This window comes from Stegodyphus dumicola, chromosome X1 (assembly GCF_044657685.1).
Source record: "Stegodyphus dumicola isolate Sdum_Otavi_A_Nest chromosome X1, ASM4465768v1".
Taxonomy (NCBI): domain Eukaryota; kingdom Metazoa; phylum Arthropoda; class Arachnida; order Araneae; family Eresidae; genus Stegodyphus; species Stegodyphus dumicola.
This window is the reverse complement of record NC_140780.1, coordinates 177,266,362-177,285,898: the sequence shown is the minus strand read 5'-3', so window position 1 is coordinate 177,285,898 and position 19,537 is coordinate 177,266,362. Positions and strand designations below refer to the sequence as shown.

Here is a 19,537-nt window from a genome sequence, read left to right as displayed (position 1 = left end):
ATTAAAAATATTATTCTATGCTGAATTTCACTTTTGTAATACCATCCTAAAAAGAAAATAGATCCCTAAGTAGTACGCATTATTACTAAACATGAATTAATTAATATAATTATTAATAAGTTTGAGAATAAAATAAACTTTCTGCAATTTATCAAGTAGCATTAAATATTTTACACTTGTTGGACATATTTGTAAGAAGATAAGTGACATTTATGTTTTACTAATAGTTAGCTTTATGTTGATTTCTTTATGTTTAATTTTGTCACATACTTGGTCAGTCTAGAGGTTTAGAGGTTCCATGCTTGTGTAAATAGCAGGTATTAGAATTTACGTCAAGCAGCACAGGTTAAAATGAGAAGTAAGATCATAATCAGCATGATTCGTAACAAAAGACTGAATGTTGTCACCGCTGCTGATGTCCAGAGAGAGACATGCTGATTTGAACAAACCTGAAAGGCCTGATGTAGGCACGATTTGCAAGTGTTGAAATTTAATCAGGCTCTGTTTAATGCAGTTAGTGTCGTAGCTTTATGTAGAGTTCCAAAGGTTGTAACCCAGTTAATATAGTTTAAGATCCCAATAAGACATTAAAGCACCAGAGGTGATAAGTTGTTATTTTAAATCTCATTAGATGCAAAGAATAAGTTTACTTGAATTTTTACATTTGTGTGTTATATCTTGTGATCACAGTAAGTATTAATGAAAGGCAATAACTCTCTTTAATATGTAAAGATAATTTTTAAGGGTAAGCAGTTAATTATAAATGATTAAATTAGGTAATTAAATAAATTTAGTCATTATGGATTTACATGGCCTCTATTAAATTTTATTTTTTAACAATATTTGTTAAAAAAGCATTATTAAAATCACAATTTATAGAATTTTACAGTTTAAAAATGCATGTAATTTATGACATTGATTCTTAAACGATATTAGGATAATTACACATTAAGAGCTAAAAAACATTTATGTTTTGTAAGAACACTCAACAAAATATTTATCCATCATTTTAATTTAAAGCCTTCCCAAACATTTTGGCTAGTTTATATCGATTTCCTTCTCTTTAAGCAAATTTTCTAACAATCAGAGATTTGTCTCAATATGCAAACCAGTGCTCTCACTAGTTTCTACGTGCTTTATCTCCTAACTTATCAACCTCTCCACAATGTACCTATGAGGGGGTTTACTTGATGTGGTAAAAGTTAAATAATCTCAAACCCCAGACAGACGTGAAGCAAATTATCCCTATGTCTGAAAGTAACTACATTATCAGACAAAGGTTTAAATATGCCTAGGCATGTTCTGATGCTAGCAAAATCAATTACAGCTCACAGTGACGTAATTAAACAAGAGCAGTCAAATTCAGACTCAAAATCGGGATTAGTTGTCAAAGATTATACAATTTAGTTTCTTATTTAATCTGGCTCAGTAAATCTATCATTTGAGGAAATAGAAATGGGAAATTATAGTAAAGGCTGAAATCAATAACAGTTGGGTAATTTACATAATAATAACTGCACATATCTTGAAGAATAATTTTCTTTATGTATTCAGTTTCTTTCTCCAACACGTTTCCTTTCCATTTTAGAATTTTGGGATTTAATTAAGAATTTCTGTTATTTAAAAAACACTAAATGCATTTAGAATATATAGAAAAAGTGGCTAATTTTATTTCTTTAGTAATATGAATATTCAGAAGAAATATGAAATATATACAGTAAAGGCTGGTTACAGAGCTGGTGTGGCAGAATTTTTAGAATTTAATGGCACACGGAACAGCAAAATCTAGAAATGGCAAAACTTTTAGAATTTAGAGCAGGCATTGGAAGTGCATTTAATAATGCAGTAGGCAGCAGAATTTAGGATCCACAGAGATTGCATCAGGTGGGAAAATGCCTAGTGCCTGCTCTGTGTATGACGCATTAAGGCATATTAGATGAATCTTTTAAATTTAAGTTTTCAATTTCTTTATTAATAAAAAATTCCCCTTCTATAATGCCTGCCCAAGTGATAACATTAGAAGCATTTTTGATATTTTCCATGCTTGTGTCTAGTGAAAAGTAGAGAAAATAAAGGGAAGATAAACATGTTAAGAAAAAGATTCTAGTATCAGGAGTAAAACATTCAAATATTATGTTTTCATTGTTCTTCCAGACGTTCTCCAAAAAGAAAGAAATTCATTGCAAACTTTCTGTAAAATACATCCATTAAGTGTTGATACCATGGAGATATTCTTCATTTTGTCAGATATTTCTTGAATCTTTTAGAATTGTGGGTCCATAAAATCTTGCCTTCAAATCCTTCTAAACTTTAGAATCTGCAATATCTAAAATACTAAAGAAAAATTATCCCTACCAATTCTGTAACAGCAAACAGCCAGAAATATTTTTTGGGGGGAAGGGGGGAGGGAAAAAGTGTAAAATTAATTTTATAGAGAAAACTGATGCATTTTCCGAGAATTTTGAATATTCTGAGACAATTACATGAGAAAAACGCTTACTATGAAAAAAATTTAAAAGAAATTTTTATTTAATTACATAGCTAATTTCAATATGTTACCATTATTTTAATGAAATTTATCAATGTTATGAAGTTTTAAAAAAAATCATCGAAAAATTTTCAGATCTCGGAATTTAAAAATGTTCCATAGAAACTGATCTTAACATCACCAAAATTTTGACAAGTCGCCAAATTTAGAACCGTTTAATAAAAGAGTTCACATCCCCAAAAGCGAAAACTTGTTTAAGGGGCTCTTTATTAGAAAATTAATTTTGAAATGCTTATGTTTCACTTCTTGCTTGGAAATTCGAGTATCCCATCATTTATATTAGAAATAGAAACAAATTATAACCCATGAACCCATTCAAAAGATAACCATATATGTCAGAGAATCGGCAAAATATTCCTCCAAAATGCTAATTCACACTCAAAATGACAGTCATGAAATCGGACAGAAATTTCAGATAATTAAAATTAAGGACCTTCTGCTAATTTTGGCCAAAATTAAGGACTTTTAAGGACCAAAAATCGATTCCAAAAAATTTAAGGACTCTTAAGGACTGTACGAACCCTGAGTTAATCAGCATGAAAGGTTGGCGCTAAAAATTTCCAGTTAAATCATGTTTTTATAATCAATGGAAATTAAATCCTTAACTAACATTTATGTTTTTATGGCAGTCATATTCAATGATACAGCGTGTACTAATCATTTAATATCAGCTGCAAATTCCATTGCAAAGATCATGCTACATCCACTTCCTACTTGATATACGGGTGATTATAATTAAACTTTCCCTATAAATGGCATCTCACAGTGCAAACAGGTGAACGAAATTTTGTATGTGGGGTACATATGAAATGAGCTCACAGAATTTCGAAAAAAAAAAAAAAATAGTTAAAAAATGTCCACCAAGGGGTGCCTTTTTGGGGAAACAAAATGTAACACAATAAACAACCAAAATGGAATATAGCAACAATATTAAGAATCCAAAACAATTATGAGTAATAAAATGCAAAACCAGTAAAAGCTGTCAGTTGTAGGAGAAAAATGTCAAGATTTGCATGCTTGGGAAGAAGCATAAGCTTTATATGCAAAACAGGTTACAGTATAAAATGTTTGCAGATGTCATGTTTAAGGTTGATGTATACTAATGACGGTCTTTTTAGTTGAACGTGTGTTATTGGTTCCTTGTTTTACAAAAAACAAGGGAAATGCTTCTGCTGTAGATTGTGAATTTCGCCGTAGAAAGAACCTATGGTGAGGACCAATGTCCACTAAAAGTACCCGGCCATGATTAAGAGATCTAAAGAAACGGAGAAATTAGAAGTTCAACCAAAGGCTGTTTTACGAAAACAAAGGGAATGCTTCTGCTGCAGTTCGTGAATTTCATTGTAGAAAGACCCTATGGCATGGACCAATGTATACTAAAGGTATCTGGGCCATGATTAAGAGATTTCAAGAGACAGAGAAATTAGGAGTTCAACCTGGAAAAGGCCGTAAACATGTTACACCAGTACTTATAGACACGTAGTCACAGACATCAGTTTGGGGGCAGTAGTGCATGTGCAGTTTCTCGACAGACAGGCTATTCTTACAGCATCGGCCGAAAATTTATTCAGAAACATAATGCACTACTTCCCATGCAAGATTTGCCATACCCAGGAGCTGCTTGATAAGGACAAGTCACAAAGTTTTTCATTCGCAGTCAGTTTTCTCAACAGAAAGACTGTTGATCTATCATGGCCTTGGAATATTCCGTGGAGCAACGAGGTTCATTTCTACCTCAATGGGACAGTCAACACACAGAATTGCCACATTTGGGATATGGAACATCCGCGGAATACACTGAAATTCCTCTATAGTCTCCAAAAGTCACTGGTATGGATTCATGGCGACATTCATCCTCCGGCCATTCTTCTTTGAGTAAAATCGGTGAATGTCGACTTGTCACATGTTCCATTATGGGCCATTGGTCCCATAACATGCTGCAAATGTTTGTTTTGCTGCAACTACAGCAAAGACGGATCCTTACATCGACCATCTTCATGCACGATGATGCCCTGCCACATATCCACACATAAATTAGTGGCGCTGCTTTCGGAATACGTCATCTGCGAGGAGCATAAAAGTCCATGTTTCAGAGCAAGCACACATATTTCACTGTAACAGTGACATCAGAAATTTGAGATAGCCAATTCGTAACAATGACCTCCAGGCATCATTTGTCTGCAGAGCTGCGATGGAGAGCATTTGGGAGACTAGAGGCAGGGCAAAGTGAAACAGAAGTGGCCAGGTGGTTAAATGTGAGTCCTTCTGTGGTTCATAGACTTTGGAGGCAATTTCAAACCACAGATTCAGCATCCAGGAGGTTCAGCCAAGGACGGCCAACTGCTACGACAAGCGTCGATGACCAATATTTGACATTATGTGCACGCAGGAATAGAACTGCTACTCCGACTCTTCTTAGATCCTCCCTTGCTGCAGCCACCGGAAGGTTGGTGTCAACATCAACTGTTCGTAGAAGGCTTCACGAAGGAGGTCTGTATGCAAGGCGACCAGCCATTTGTGTGCCGCTTACGTCACGCTCATTTTATACATGTGCTAATTTCTATACTCCCATATCTGTCTGGTAATTTCTTTTTATGTTATTTGATACTATATTGTGTGTAAGTTTTATTAAATTCTACATGTAACTTTTTCAGTAATCGTGATTTTTCCTTAATTTATGATAACCAGTATATTTGACATACTCTGAACAAGACAATGTAACACAGGCTTGTAAATAGATGAATTTTCTCAACCCAAAATTTCCTAGAAAAAGCACCGAGATATCTCCACAGCATATAACGATCAAATGAAAGGACTGATACAAGACTGAAATCCAGCCTAATCAGTCCACCAGTAAGGTGGAAGGTTGACGTATTTGAAGGATAGCTTTGCAAATCTGGCAGCATGTGTGATAGCAAATGAAACCCCAGCAACTCTTGGCATTGCTACATGTACAATGCTGAATCATTTACTATAGAGTAATTGCTCCAGTCACTTTGAAGTAAGCTAGTTGGTAACTCCAAATTGCTATCATATACCTCTTTAATTGTGTCAAGTTAGAACCTACTGGAGAGTAGAATGGAGACCTGAGGCATTTTCAGAGTTTGGTTTGATTTATGTGACTACGGCAAAGCCTCGAGGGCTACCTGCCTAAGAGATGGGATGCCTTTGAGGAGAACTTTCCAAAGGAAACTGGTTCATATATGCATTACATATACGGAAAACCACAAAAATGCCCATGCACCAGTGAGTTAGCAGGACTCAAATTTTGGACAGCACTACTGGTGTTCAGTAACTTTACCACTCAGCCATTGGTAAGCAGCATTTTCAGAGCTGAGAGCTGTGTCTCCCTAGAGCAGTGGTTCCCAAAGTAGTTTGTACGAACCCCTAGGGGTCTGGTATCATTCAGGGGGTTCTTGAAAAATTAAAATTGATTTAGGGGTCCCTGAATGTCAGGTTGGTTGACTTTTAATGGCACAAAACCTTGAAGGTTATTATGTGCCAGATGAATGGTGAATAAAATCCAAAATGTACAAACACGCGGTATCAGATGAATTTTTGAAATGAACCTGTAATGCTGATGAAGGCATGGAGAAATGATCGAAAAATGCTCTAGCAACAGGTAGAGCAGGATAAAAGGAAAAGAAAAAACTTCAAATCATATGGGAAAAAGAGATGTCTTTTAAAAATCTTAAGAGGTTGTTGTGAGGGTTTCTTGCAATGAGATCTGTTAACATTTGTAGAGTTTAAAAAATATTCACGTTTCTGATTAAAAGCAAGACAGCAAGTTAAAATGTGATTGACTGAAACAGGAACATTGCAAGTGCCACAAATAGGCTCATTATCTCCTTTTAAGGGATACTGATGTGTCGGTCTGCAATGACCAATTCGTAGTCGAGTCAGTAGTACATTCTCTTTTTGATTCCCTCTCAAATCCCAATACTCTAAATTGGGTTTTACCTCCCTTAATTCATTCAGAGTCTGGCATTCCCAGAGTTCTTGCCACCTGGACAAGACCTTTGTTCTGATGTAATTCCGTATGTTTGTATAAGGGACATCATTTTCAGAGGTAATATCAGCAAATTTTGCTGCGACATCGGCGAGTTCATTGCCTTTGATGCCAGCATGTCCAGGCACCCAGCAGTACGCAATAGAATAACCTGCATTTCTCAAACGGAGGTGAGGCTTTTTCTAAGAACTAAAGGGTGGCTAGTATTTGTATCTACTGATTCAAGAGCACTCAGAGAGTCACAGTAGATTATGAATTTTCGGCTATTCCGCTTAGAGATAAAGATTAAGGAATTCAAAATGGCAAACATTTCTGCAGTAAAGACAGATACAGCCTTATGAAGTTTACTTCTCTTGATTTCTTTATCACAAATAAAAGCTGCCTTGACATGACCATGATTCTTTGAGCCATCAGCAAAAATTGCTTTATAGTTGGAATGACTGCTTTTATGCTCTAGGGAAATTTGTTGATATTGGACATCATTGGTACTGCTCTTTTTAAATTCTCCAAAAATGTTAAGTAGGTGAATATTCACTTCTTGCCAGCGAGCAATACAAAAAACTTTAAAGCTTTTGGGATGCAGATCTTTTAGGTTAAACTCTTTAATCAGTGAGTGAATGTGAAGATCACTAGGTGGGATACATGAAGGACGTGCTTGGTAGATACGCCAGTACTGATCATATGTCATGAACCTGACAGGATGTTCGGCTTGTGACATTACTTTATAATGAAGATTAATAGACAACTGCTTGCATCTGAATTTCAGAGATGGTTCAAAACAGATGACATAAAAACTTTGGACTGGAGATGTTCTGAAAGCTCCACAGCAAATCCATAGTGCTTGATGGTAGACTGGATCCAATTTCAGTAGCACAAAAGGTCTTGCTGATCCATAGATAACACAGCCATAGTCAAGTTTGGGACAGATTAAAGCTCTATAAATGCGGAGCATAGAACGTTTTGCTCCCCATGAAGTATTGGATACAGGATTGAGAGCTTTAGCACATTTTTTCTTTAGATTTAAGATATGTGGAAGGAAAGTGAGCTTTCTGTTAAATATAACTACTAAAAATTTTGCTTCTGGCTCAACACAGATCAAAGAGCCATCAAGACGCAGATTTCTTTTGTGACAGAAATGCACGCAGATGGTCTCCTGGCTAGAAAATTTAACACCATTGTTGTCGGACCACTTTATGATTCTGTTCAGAGCAATTTATAGTTGTCTCTCTCAATGGAACAAAGTCAGGGGATCCGTGCAAGGTTTAACACAAAGTAATAAAACTTTGATCCATTTTTATTGTTATGGAAAATTAAATAATAAATAAAATAGTAGTGATTTTTACATCCCGAGTAAAATATAAATATAAGTACAAGCTCAAAATACAGTTTGTTACTTAAGTACTGAGGGTTATGTAATACCTTTTGTGGGTGAGCATTGAGAAAACTTATCTCCACTGATTTGACACTTGTATTAACAGTGGTTCGTATAACTTGTTTTAATGTTATTACTAAAACTTACTTATGGTTCATTTCAGTAAATTTAAGCTTTCAATTTCCATCAGCACGCTGACAACATTATAACAACAAAATAACAATAAAAAACTGAGATAATCCCTCAAAAAAGAAAATTTTAAATAATTCACTGACACACGCCTATGATTTAATAGCTCTAGATGCCGACAACTACTTAAGTTATTAACAAGCATAGCACTGTGCGAGATAGACGGCCAAAAACAGGGTTGTACAGTAACGCAATAATGCCACTACATGAACTAACTTGTCTACAATACAGGGCTATTCCTAGTGGGGGTGCAGCACGTAAAGGTACGCAGGTGGCCGGACTGGAGTGATACCATGCCTAAATATTTTTACTTTTTATACAATAGCAAGTACTTTTTATACAATTTGTTATATGAAAGAACTCAGTCAATATGAAATAAAAACTTTACTAATCATTGAGCTTTTTTTTTTTTTCAATTTGAGGGCAGCAATCTCAAGAAAGTACGCGGGCAGCCAATGGCCTAGGAACAGCCCTGCTACAACATAAACATAAAAGAGTCGGACATCTAATCAACAATTTAGTTCTATGTTATGCTGATATGAAGTGTATAAACAAATTTTCTTAGTCTGAGCCATTTCGTCAATCCTTTTTTGTACTGTATTATTACTCAGTGGAATACTTTTTATAATGTTGAAAGCTAGTTTATGCAACATGGTGCATATTACTTCACTTTCAGCTGGTAAAATAAGTTCTTCATCAATAGTGTACGGCTTTCCAAACTTTGGAATCAATAAAGAAATGTTATAAGATGCATGCAGTTCATCATCAAAGTGCATGTTAAAATCGATTTTATGCGTTCTTTGATTCAGTGTTGGAATTCTTGGAAAGCAAAGACAATAATTTGTGACACAATTTAATTAACTCAAAAATGACATAGCCTATATGACTGATTTATTTGCCAAATTTAACGAAACTAATCTGAAACCACAAGGTAACCAATTAAATTTAATCAAAACTAAAAGCGTAAAATCTGCATTTATTGCAAAACTTTTTCTGTACAAACAAAACTTGAGAAGAGGAGAATGTTCTCAGTTTCCAAATCTTTCAAAATTGCAAAATAGAGATGAAAATTTGCTTGCTTACTGTCAACACCCAATGCCTCTTCATGTAGACCTGAACCAAAGATTTGAAGACATTCTTCACTTGGATAATCCCAACAAGGTGTTGAACCCTTTCGCGCATGGACAAACTCAAATCCCAAACACAGATGAATCCAGACTCATACAGGAGAAGCTTAATGAAATATCAAATGAGGAACTTAAAATCAATATTTGAACAAGGATACCATAAATTCTGGTCCCAAACACAGATTCCAATTTTATATTTTGCATTATGGGTTATTGTACAGAAGTTGTTAACCGCTTTCCCATCTTCCATTTTGGTAGAACGTGAATTCAGTGCTGTTACGAACCTCGTCACAAGGGGGGAAACCGACTAAAAATTAGTGGTCGTGTGGGATTTGCGGTTGCTACTCACAAACATTGAGCCCAACATAAATACTCATAACATCTCACCAAGTTCATCCAAGGTCATTAATTTTTTTCAATTTTATTTTAAACAAAAGTTATAATTTCAATAAATACTTCAACAAAATGTTTCTTTAAATTTGTAATTTTTATATTATTATGCATTTATGTAGCTTTGGGGGTCCATGGGCAACTTTTGACTATAAAAAAAGGATCCATGGGTCGAAAAAGTTTGGGAACTGCTGGCCTAGAGTATCAGCAGCAGTGACATGCAGATAAGGAAGAAGTCTAGTATACACCAAGATGCATACATTTCCAGTGCAACTGTCCAATTCAAGCACCAAGGAATAGAAAGGGATTTTTTAAAAGAAGGATGCACCTTGCTGTTTTGATTATTTGCTGGATTTTTAAACCAACATTAAACAGCACATTCACATAATGGACAAAGCCACCACTTTCTTCAAATTGATATAAAAACTGAACTGGCATAAACATAGGTAAGTTAGCTGGACACCAAACTGAACTTTGTCTTTATAACAGTTACCACATGCACTGTTTTCTGAAAGTTAAGAATGTAATGCAAATTTGCAATTTTCTAAAGCCTAGTTGACCACGAGTTGCTGAAAATCGTTGTAGATGAAAATATGTTACAGCCAATCACGACTGACTGTCCAAACACGATAAGTAGAGTCATTTATGATTACTGCTTATTATTCTGCAGTTTCAGGAAGCTTATTTAAATGCTGATACAAAGTGTTTATAACTTTCATAGGATAATTTTTTATGACATTCACATTTCTAGAGCTGACAGAAGACAAATGGTGTTGGCGAATTGTCAGACACATTAAAGCAGAAAATCAACCAAAAAAAAGTCACTTGTTTCTTTGGTTTTGATATTTCAGTAATTTTTTGAATGAGGAAACAATTCATAACAAGTCAAACAATTGTCCAGAGACCCGCATGAAGTCAACCAAGGGTTACCACCCATGCAATATTTTATGTTGGTTCTTATGGATGATAATGTCCACCCCCATCAAGTCAATACTGTCAGGAAGTACCTGCACAGTGAAGGAATTTCTTGTATGGACTGGCAGTTGTATCTCCTGATCTTAAACAGACTGAAACCCTTAGCATGTCCTCAGGCATTCTGTATCTGCACATCCATATTCACCAATAAGTTGTTAATGACCCAAAATGGCATCACCATATAATTTACGAAAATTAAATATTTTTTCATCTCTGCTGTCTTCTGCCCAATTTGGTCACAATCGAGGCTTTAGATGTTCATTTTTGTTGATTTGTACTGCTGCATCCTTAATTTTTGAAAGACGGTGTCAAATCTTTACCTTTCTATTTTTGTTGTTTTACTAATGTGTGCTAAATTTCTGAAAGCCTATTTCAACTATGGAAGAAAAATTTTACCCTGAACATTAAATGTATTACTACTTTAGAACAACTAAAAGCATTAACTTAAAAAGATATATTGAAAAAATTAAACAAATATATAATCCTTCTCAATTCTTAAATTCTAGCAATCTTCCTTTGCAACAAATTTTCAGAGCAATCTTGTTAGTAGCTAAAAAATAGTCCAAAAAATTTTAAGAAACCACAATAAAAATTAATTTTGAAAATTAAAGCACTGTTGATTAATTTTGTAAAAATCTTACTAAAATACATTAAAATTTAAATTGTTTAAAAATTTCAATTAAGAAATGCTCACTTCGTGGACATTCTCCAAGCTTTTGTCCTTTACCTACAGGAATTTCTTGTTTTTCCTTGGAAGTCGCAAAACTTATCTCAAGGCGTTCAACTTTTTTTCTTGCTCGACAACCAGTTACCTCAACTGGCCTATCAAGAAGACCCACTGAAAGACAATTAATTACTATAAGATAAACTAATACTATGAGATAGGAGGTCCTATTTGTTTGAAATATCTTTTTATGTTCTGTAAACTGAAAATCAACACAATTATCAAAGAGAAAATAATGGACTTCAGAATCAGAACAGAACAATTATTTTGACCCCACCTTGGGAAAATTGTCAAAAGGATTTCAAAAATTTATAAAAACCAAATAAATACTTTTTACAATTTCCGTGAAAATGAATCACAAGGGTAAATTTGTAGCCAAAAGTTTTGCCAACAGCAAGTGTACTAAAAATAGCTATGGTACTAATTTCTTTTATTGATCCTGAACAATTATCTGATTAAGCAAAATGTTTCTTCCAAGAGAATAAGTCATCTTCAATACAGTGCCTAATAATATGGCACAGTGCCCTCTATTGCTGAAAAAATGAAATACATATTTTCTCCCAGACAAGAACTCCCCCCCTTGAGATTCATTTTCATGTTAACTATACACCGTTACTACAGTTCATGTTCTCTTTTTTATGGTGAGGGGGAATAAGCATTGGTAAGGGGGACTTTTACTGCACCTTTGACTTCAGCTAATCTAAACATATCGATTTTGCTTAAATATAATACAGAGGTTACTTAACAGTAATATGATATTTAGCTCAAAATTTTCTACACTAATGAATGCATGTAACTCTTTTTTTAAAAAAACTTGCACTTAATATACAGAAAAATAAAGAAATGTATGATAGCAAGAAAAACTATAAATATATAACCTATAAATTCTTTGAACTTACAACAAATTTGAAATTCTTCATTAAAAATAGTACTTACAAAATATTAAAAAATGAAATTAGAAAATAAAGAAAATTTGGTAATTTTCCGTTTCGCTGACGCAAACCTCGCCATTTTTATTTCTCCGTAGCAAATCTCACCACGCAGACTTTATATGCAACAATACACATTATACACATAAAAAATGTTAACAAATGTTAGTTTTAAGAATTTTTTTATTTTGGAGGCATAAATATTTTAATATTCTTTAAAATTTTTTCAAATGGGTCTTTTGTGTCCTTTTGCCACATAAATTCGGCGCGGTAACTTTCCAGATGATGACGTGCCGTTCCTCAGTGTTTCTAATTCTGCCATTTGGTGCTACCCCCATAGTCTTTCTATTTTTTGCATGTATTTTCCAGTTTCTGGATCTACAAAATTGCATTTATGGCTCACTTTGAAATATTCGAAACTTTCCTCTTCCAGTTTTTCAGTGTAATATGAATTCCATGGATCGGAATATATCGTAGTTCCTTTTTCGATATTTTCATTTATTGCCTCTAATATAATACTCATGGATCGGTTTGGCACCATCACAAGGAAACATTCGTTTGTTTCACGACAAACTCCACCAAAGATCCACTGTTGTGGTAAAATCCGTCCCGCTTTGTGAACATACTTTCATCCACTTCAACGATCATACTAGGTCCTCCTATTTTGTGTTGTTGACATTTAAGTAAAGAATCCACACAAACCTCTCGCATGTAGTTATTCCAATCTACAACTGTTCTGTGACTGATTTCAAACTGCTTTTAACACCATTTAACTGAAGTTAATTCTTCACTCCAACCATAAATAAATCTTACACACTTCAAGAAATTCAATCACGATGATTCAAATCATAGCCTTTCCGTATGCTTCTTTTACTTCGGCAAGTTGAAAGGTTGCAGCGCAATTGAATTTAGTCTCCGAAATATAATTTCATTTCATGATTATTATCACAAATAGCAATGTTAGGCAAAACACCTTTCGCTTGAAAGAATCTGACAGATTCTTCCTCAATCCTGGGCAAATCCCAAATTTTCATTTGTTTTTCATCAATTTTTGACATATTTGTAAAAAGACTGTTCATATCACATAACCTCAAATCATCTCATTTCACGTAAACTACGCTACAAAAATCCAATTCTCTCAGTAATTATCTACATTAATTTCAAGTTAAATCTTAGTATGGAATTCGAGTTTAAATGCAAGAATTATTTCAATATTATAATTTTAAAAAATCTATGTAACTGCATGCCAATATTGAAAGAACGGATCAAGCTGATAAGAAATAGTAGTGACTTATTTTGAAAAAGGTGACCTGAAAGGTTATCAGCGAGGATATTATGTTTGGCATCGGTTGTACCATTTTCAGCGAATTTATCCTTGCACCGTCGAAATGGAAAATTGCACCACCCAAATGGAAAAGTACTGAAAATGTTAACATTCAAATAGCAAACAATAAACAACTAATGCTATAAATAAAAGAAACTAATAAATATTTAAAAAAAAAAGTAGAATTACAAATAGAAATAAGAAATTGAAAAAGTTCACTATTATTTTTTTAATATTTAAAGCCAATCTATAAAATTATTAAAGAATGCTCCATTTAATTAAGAAACTGTTATATTTTCAACCAGATACATAATCTACAGATTTTCAAGTTATTTTGTTCAAGCTTTAAAAATTAAAAAAATTAGTAATGCTTAACAATTTTCTCTTCTCTTTTTTGCTTTGTGCCACATAAGCTTACTATACTTTACGCACAAAGTACTTTTTCGATTAAATACGATCCAAACATTAGTAATCTTTATTATTTCAACTTTAATATATTTATTCTCTTTACATTGAACCATTTAATAACAGATGAAATGACATAATATATTGAAGTTCTAAATGGTGCTCATCAAGTAATGCTGAAGATTATTTTAACAGTATAAGCAATTTTTTTCATAAATGTATGCAATATCTTCAAATTATATATGCATAAAAAATATTAATTACATTAGTACATATACTGAAAAGGTTTTTATTTAAATAAAAACAACCAAATGGCAGACATTTCTATTCAGCAATATTCAAGTTTATCCTTAAAACTAATTCAATACTTAATTTAACATAGCATAACATTAATACTTAATTTATACTAATTAAGCAATTAAATTTAGCATTAGTTTATAACTGCTAAATATGCTGCAAAAATAATTTTTTTAGATATGTGTAAAGAAAACATGACATATTTGCACGATGAAGACTAAATGTATACATGAGGCAATATGTTGGCAAAACAGTTATGTGGCAATCCAGGTATGCACGTCTGTTTTGGCCAGTGCACAATGTCAAAGTTGTATGGATGCTACGTTTCCAATTCTCTGATGTTTTTAAGCATAATTATATTGCTATGTATACGGTGTCCCATAGAGAATAAGCTTTTGAAATCCCTACAGTTTCTGTTCTACACTTCAGGTCAACTTAAGCTGAGAACACTGGATATAGTAGAAAGTGTAAGCGTCCACCATAGAATGTAGTTCTACCATTTCGAGAAGTAATATTGTAAAATTTAAGCTGTGATATATGAATACTGTTGGACAAAGAGAAGAAAAGGAAAAAATGTGTGAAACGATAGATTACGTTGCGTCCAGCTTTTTGTTTAAAAATTTGCTAAATCATGTCAATCATTCAATGACCAGCCGGAAGACATCCCCTTTTTTGGGCATTATTGGCAAAACTGCAAATTCCAACAACCCCGACCTCACCCCACTAACCGGGAGGAGAAAAAAGCCATTGTTATGGTATCTGCTTCATCTTCAACATATGTGTATAATTTTCACCCTCATAAAGCTGGAAAACCTCATAAACCTAAATAAACAGTACTGCTAAGATTATAGTAATGAATGTTTTTGTCAATTACGAGAGGGCATTTTCCTAATAAATACGATAACAATATTGTTACTTGTTATAATCATTGCGGGATTGAATACCTCAGTTTAAAAAAAAAGCCCTTTCCAATGCCACAAATTAAAAATGCAACAGCCGTTTTCAAGGCAAAAAAAAAGGCAGACCTATAAACAGTTATAAATAACATTATAACTGTTATACAAGCTAACCAATCCCTTAGAAAATATAATTTAGAAGTGTCGCACCAGTAGTTGAGTGCTTAAATCGTTTGAGCGCGAGCAAATGGGCAGTATTCATGGTCGGTTTTGGTGGTTTTCTCATGTGTAACCTGAATACAAGCTTGTTTCCTTTAGAAAGTCCTCCACGAAATGCATCTCACCCCTTAGTTGGATATCTCTTCTGTGCTTCTACTATATTCAAATCACCTAACCTAACCAATACAGAAGTACTGATCAATTAAATTAACTATGGTAGAAGGAACAAGGGTTTCTGTCTAGAGGATGAGATGGCTTCATGGGGAATTTATAAGGGTAAAGGACCTTTTTTTATACAACACACTGAGGGACTTCTATGCAGTTCAAATCTTACAAAAGCCATTACAACCAACTCGCTACATACTACCAGTGTTTCAAGGCTTAAGCAACTCTTATCATTAATGCGCTTGACTTGCAGATGATTCCACCTAAGGAAAGGAATAACCAGATTTTTTTTCCATTTGATATGCTTGTTTTAAAAACCTCAAAATAAATGTATGATTTTTTTTCCTAACTTATACAGTCATTCACATATAATTCACAGATTCTCAGTTAGCTGAATCAGTCTGCTTTTTATAAATTGAGAGATGTAAAAGCAATATATTCCTTTTCGCGAAGCAAAAGACCCACCTTTCATGCCGCGTCACGCATAGATGTTTCACTCGTCAAAGAATAAAAATTTTTTTAAATACAAGGAAACTGTCGTTTAATACGACAAATGTCTTAAAAGCAATAAATGCACTTAAGAATAAATTTTTTTTAATACTTTTTAGTTCTTATGAATATTTGCGCTTTGTTGTAACTAATATAAGACATTTCTAATGTTATAATTTTAATTGATTAGTGGAATTAATTGGTATACGATTAATTAATTGGTGCAAGATCATTTGATTCTTAATTTTTATGTTTGTTTCACAATTTTAAAGCTTTAATATTTTTCTAACAATTAATACAGGATATAATTTTCATGATGTCTGCTATAAAATATTGTGAGAGTTTTTTAAACAATTGCAAATTAAAATCAAATTAACGTCTTTAAAAAATAAAAATAAAAAATTTCCCCTCGTTCACTGTTTTGGTAACAACCCACATAAAATCTTAAAAATTAAAAGAAAATAACTTACTACCAGATTTTCCAAATTTATATATATTTTACTTTTAACTAAGAGAATGGTCTTGGGGGGGGGGAGTTTGACAAAAACTGCAAGGAATAATTGCTAGCGCTTCCGGTTTCAAGTTTTAAATATCATCAAATTAGTATTTGTCACATTTCGAAAATAGTGAAATATTTAACATAAATTAAGACAATGAATAACATGGCCTACATTTTGCACTATAATAAACTATTAATTTCAACTGCAGTTTCACTGAAAAAAATCTTATTTAAATACGCTGGATTTGGCAAGAAATCAACAAATGTGTAGCAAATTGGAGGAATTGAATATCTGCGGGCAGTTTACTGCATATGGATAACTTGAAGAACAGGGTGAAAAGCTGTAAAAAGGTGGTTCTAGCCTTGTATGTGTTCTCAGGTTAGCTTGCCGCGAAGTATAGTTACTTAATTACATCAGTAAATTTATAAAAGTTGTATTCTTGGTATGTCCCATCAATTGCACATTTCCATTTAAATTATACACTTACAATTACAAATAATTCAACAGAATGCTGTCTGACAGCTGAATCAAAGATCTTGAGTGGAATCGAAGTGAATTCAAGCTCTTTGTAGCAATGGTTTTTTGGCTAATAGTGTGATCTCCTAAGGTATGTTTATTGTGTGTCCTGTTTTCCCAAGAGCTGAGTGTTGCACCTGCCTCATATAGCCTTTTGTTCAGAACAGGGATGGACATTAAATCAATCCTGATCGACCGGTGGACCACCGAGACATTTTAGGGTGTCTTTATCTGACCTGAAACATATTTATGGAACACCGATGCCAGCTAGACTGGAGAATCAGCTTTTCATGATTGATGCGACTGTGTTTACTTAAGCAAATGCTTCAATGAATGTATAGACGACACATGTATATTCATTGGAAGTGCACGATGATGCTTAAGTACACAGGGTTCATAGCCACATTTTAGTTAAAAAAATAAGCACCTATAAGCACTTTTCAAGCCCATTTTAAGAAAAAAATAAGCACCTGCCTAATTACATCATACACAACTGCATAACCTTAAAAATTAGACTTGTAATTTAAAATATGAGAAATGAAGTACTTATTACGAGAGAATAAGCATTACTTCAACCATGGAAAATAATTATTTTTTTTTTGTTTTTAATTTTAAATAATAGTTCAATTTACAGAATTAGTTTACAATGAGAGAAAAAAAAACTATGAAGAACTAAACTATATTACAAGATTTAATGATGAAATTTCAGTTCAAAATAGAGAAAATAAGTAATAATAAGGCATATTTATTGTATTCGCTTGGAACCTAATAATAAATACAATTTATTTTTCCACTCATATTGATATTTAAATAATTTAAATATAAATTCTGAACATTTTCTAACTTTTCATTGTATATCAGTTTTCTCTTAACAGATATTGCAAGCAAAGTAATTTAAGTAAAAAAAAGGAACATTTCTGAAATCAGATGATAGAAATTTGCTTCATGCAGTCATCTTTAACGGTAAACGCTTAACTAACCCACATACTTGGAAATTGGCGAATATTCGGGCAGTCGAGCGTAACTTGAAGGAGCGGAGGGGGAGTAGACTGTAGCCGCTCTTTAGATTTTTCCCTAAATAAATGCTTTTGATATTTCAATATGTGCATCATATAAAAATAAACCAACTGAACTAAAAAATATTCTGCTTAGCAAGCATAGTAAAACTCTTTTAAGTGCTCATAAACAAATCTCGGACTGAACATCAAAATTGATTATCTGCAAAATATCGCAAACATTATTGTGCAATACATGCGCCGTAATTCTTCCCTACGTGACATTACGCAATCGGAATCAACAACTGCTGGTATTGGGAGAAAAAAGAACTAAATAGCTGGAGTGTTTTTCATTCTAATTTTCAACAGACGGCGTTAAATTTCCGGAATAGAATCATTCTTCGCTTGGGTTGGTAGACCGCAGAACTTTTAGTCCTATTCAATCCAGATTGGAAAGTGACCCCCCCCAAAAAAGGTCCGTTGATTGTTTTGCAGCGAACTGTAAGTTTCAATATTCAAGATTTTGCGGAGAAAGAGGAGACCTCCCAACCTTCATACTGTATTGGCCAAAAAAATTAAACTATTTTGACTTTCCCTTTATTTAAGCCGTTCCGAATATTATTCCTTAGAAAGCTAATCTGTGTTAAAACATAACCATTTTTGGAAGTTTCCTATACTTCAGAAGTTACTGCAACTATGTTATTATAAACATTCATACATATGCTCGTAATATAAGCATAACAATCATAATAAACACGAATATGAACTGACCAAGCAGAACGAGAATGCAAATCTTTTTAAGATCTTGATAGAATTTCAAACGTGTGTAGTATTTGGGTGGGAGGAAAAGAATGCCGAATGTAGCGGGATTTTCTACTGCTTTCGCAACAGAACGACGGGCACCTGCCTACTCTTCGTGCACAACAAAGGTTATGTTAATGCAGAGAAAGGAGGAAAAGCTATTTCCGGGAGTATGACTCACCATCTGACATTCCATATTAGGAAGAAAAGTTGTTTATTTAGTTTCGGCTTTGGTACGGGGAAAAATAGCACGTTCATTAAAAAAAAAAAAGCACTAAAAGCAAAAAATAAGGGCTTTAAAGCAAAAGTAAGCACCTATAAGGGCCTTTATATTTTATTTTCAAATATAAAGACTTATAAGCACTTATAAGGACCGCTACGAACCCTGGTACATATGTAAGTTACAGATTCATCGGTTCACAAATGTTCACTGCTCACTGCATTGAATACACCCATGGTCTAGCAGCTTATAGCTGGCTCTAAAAAACTCTACAATACTGCCCACAGTAGAACCAATTATTATTCAGCATCAAGTCTGGAGGAAACCTCTTATTTAAGTTTATTAACATGTTGCCTAGCAAAACTTAAAATGTACAAACAGCTATCTGTAAATGGTTAATAACTGTAAAACAATGCAAAAAATGTTTACCCGCAGAACTAATCATAT

General features: G+C 33.5%; 1 protein-coding gene across 2 annotated transcripts in view; it reads right to left on the bottom strand.

Moving 5' to 3' along the window:
• LOC118204675 (protein DEK-like) overlaps positions 1 to 19,537 on the bottom strand; it is a 114,678-nt gene that overhangs the window by 71,115 nt on the left and 24,026 nt on the right. For both annotated transcript variants that reach the window (XM_085807816.1, XM_085807817.1), the window contains exon 3: positions 11,305 to 11,448. In XM_085807816.1, coding sequence (XP_085663942.1) covers positions 11,305 to 11,448 — 144 coding nt within the window. The remainder of the gene's footprint in view (positions 1 to 11,304; positions 11,449 to 19,537) is intronic.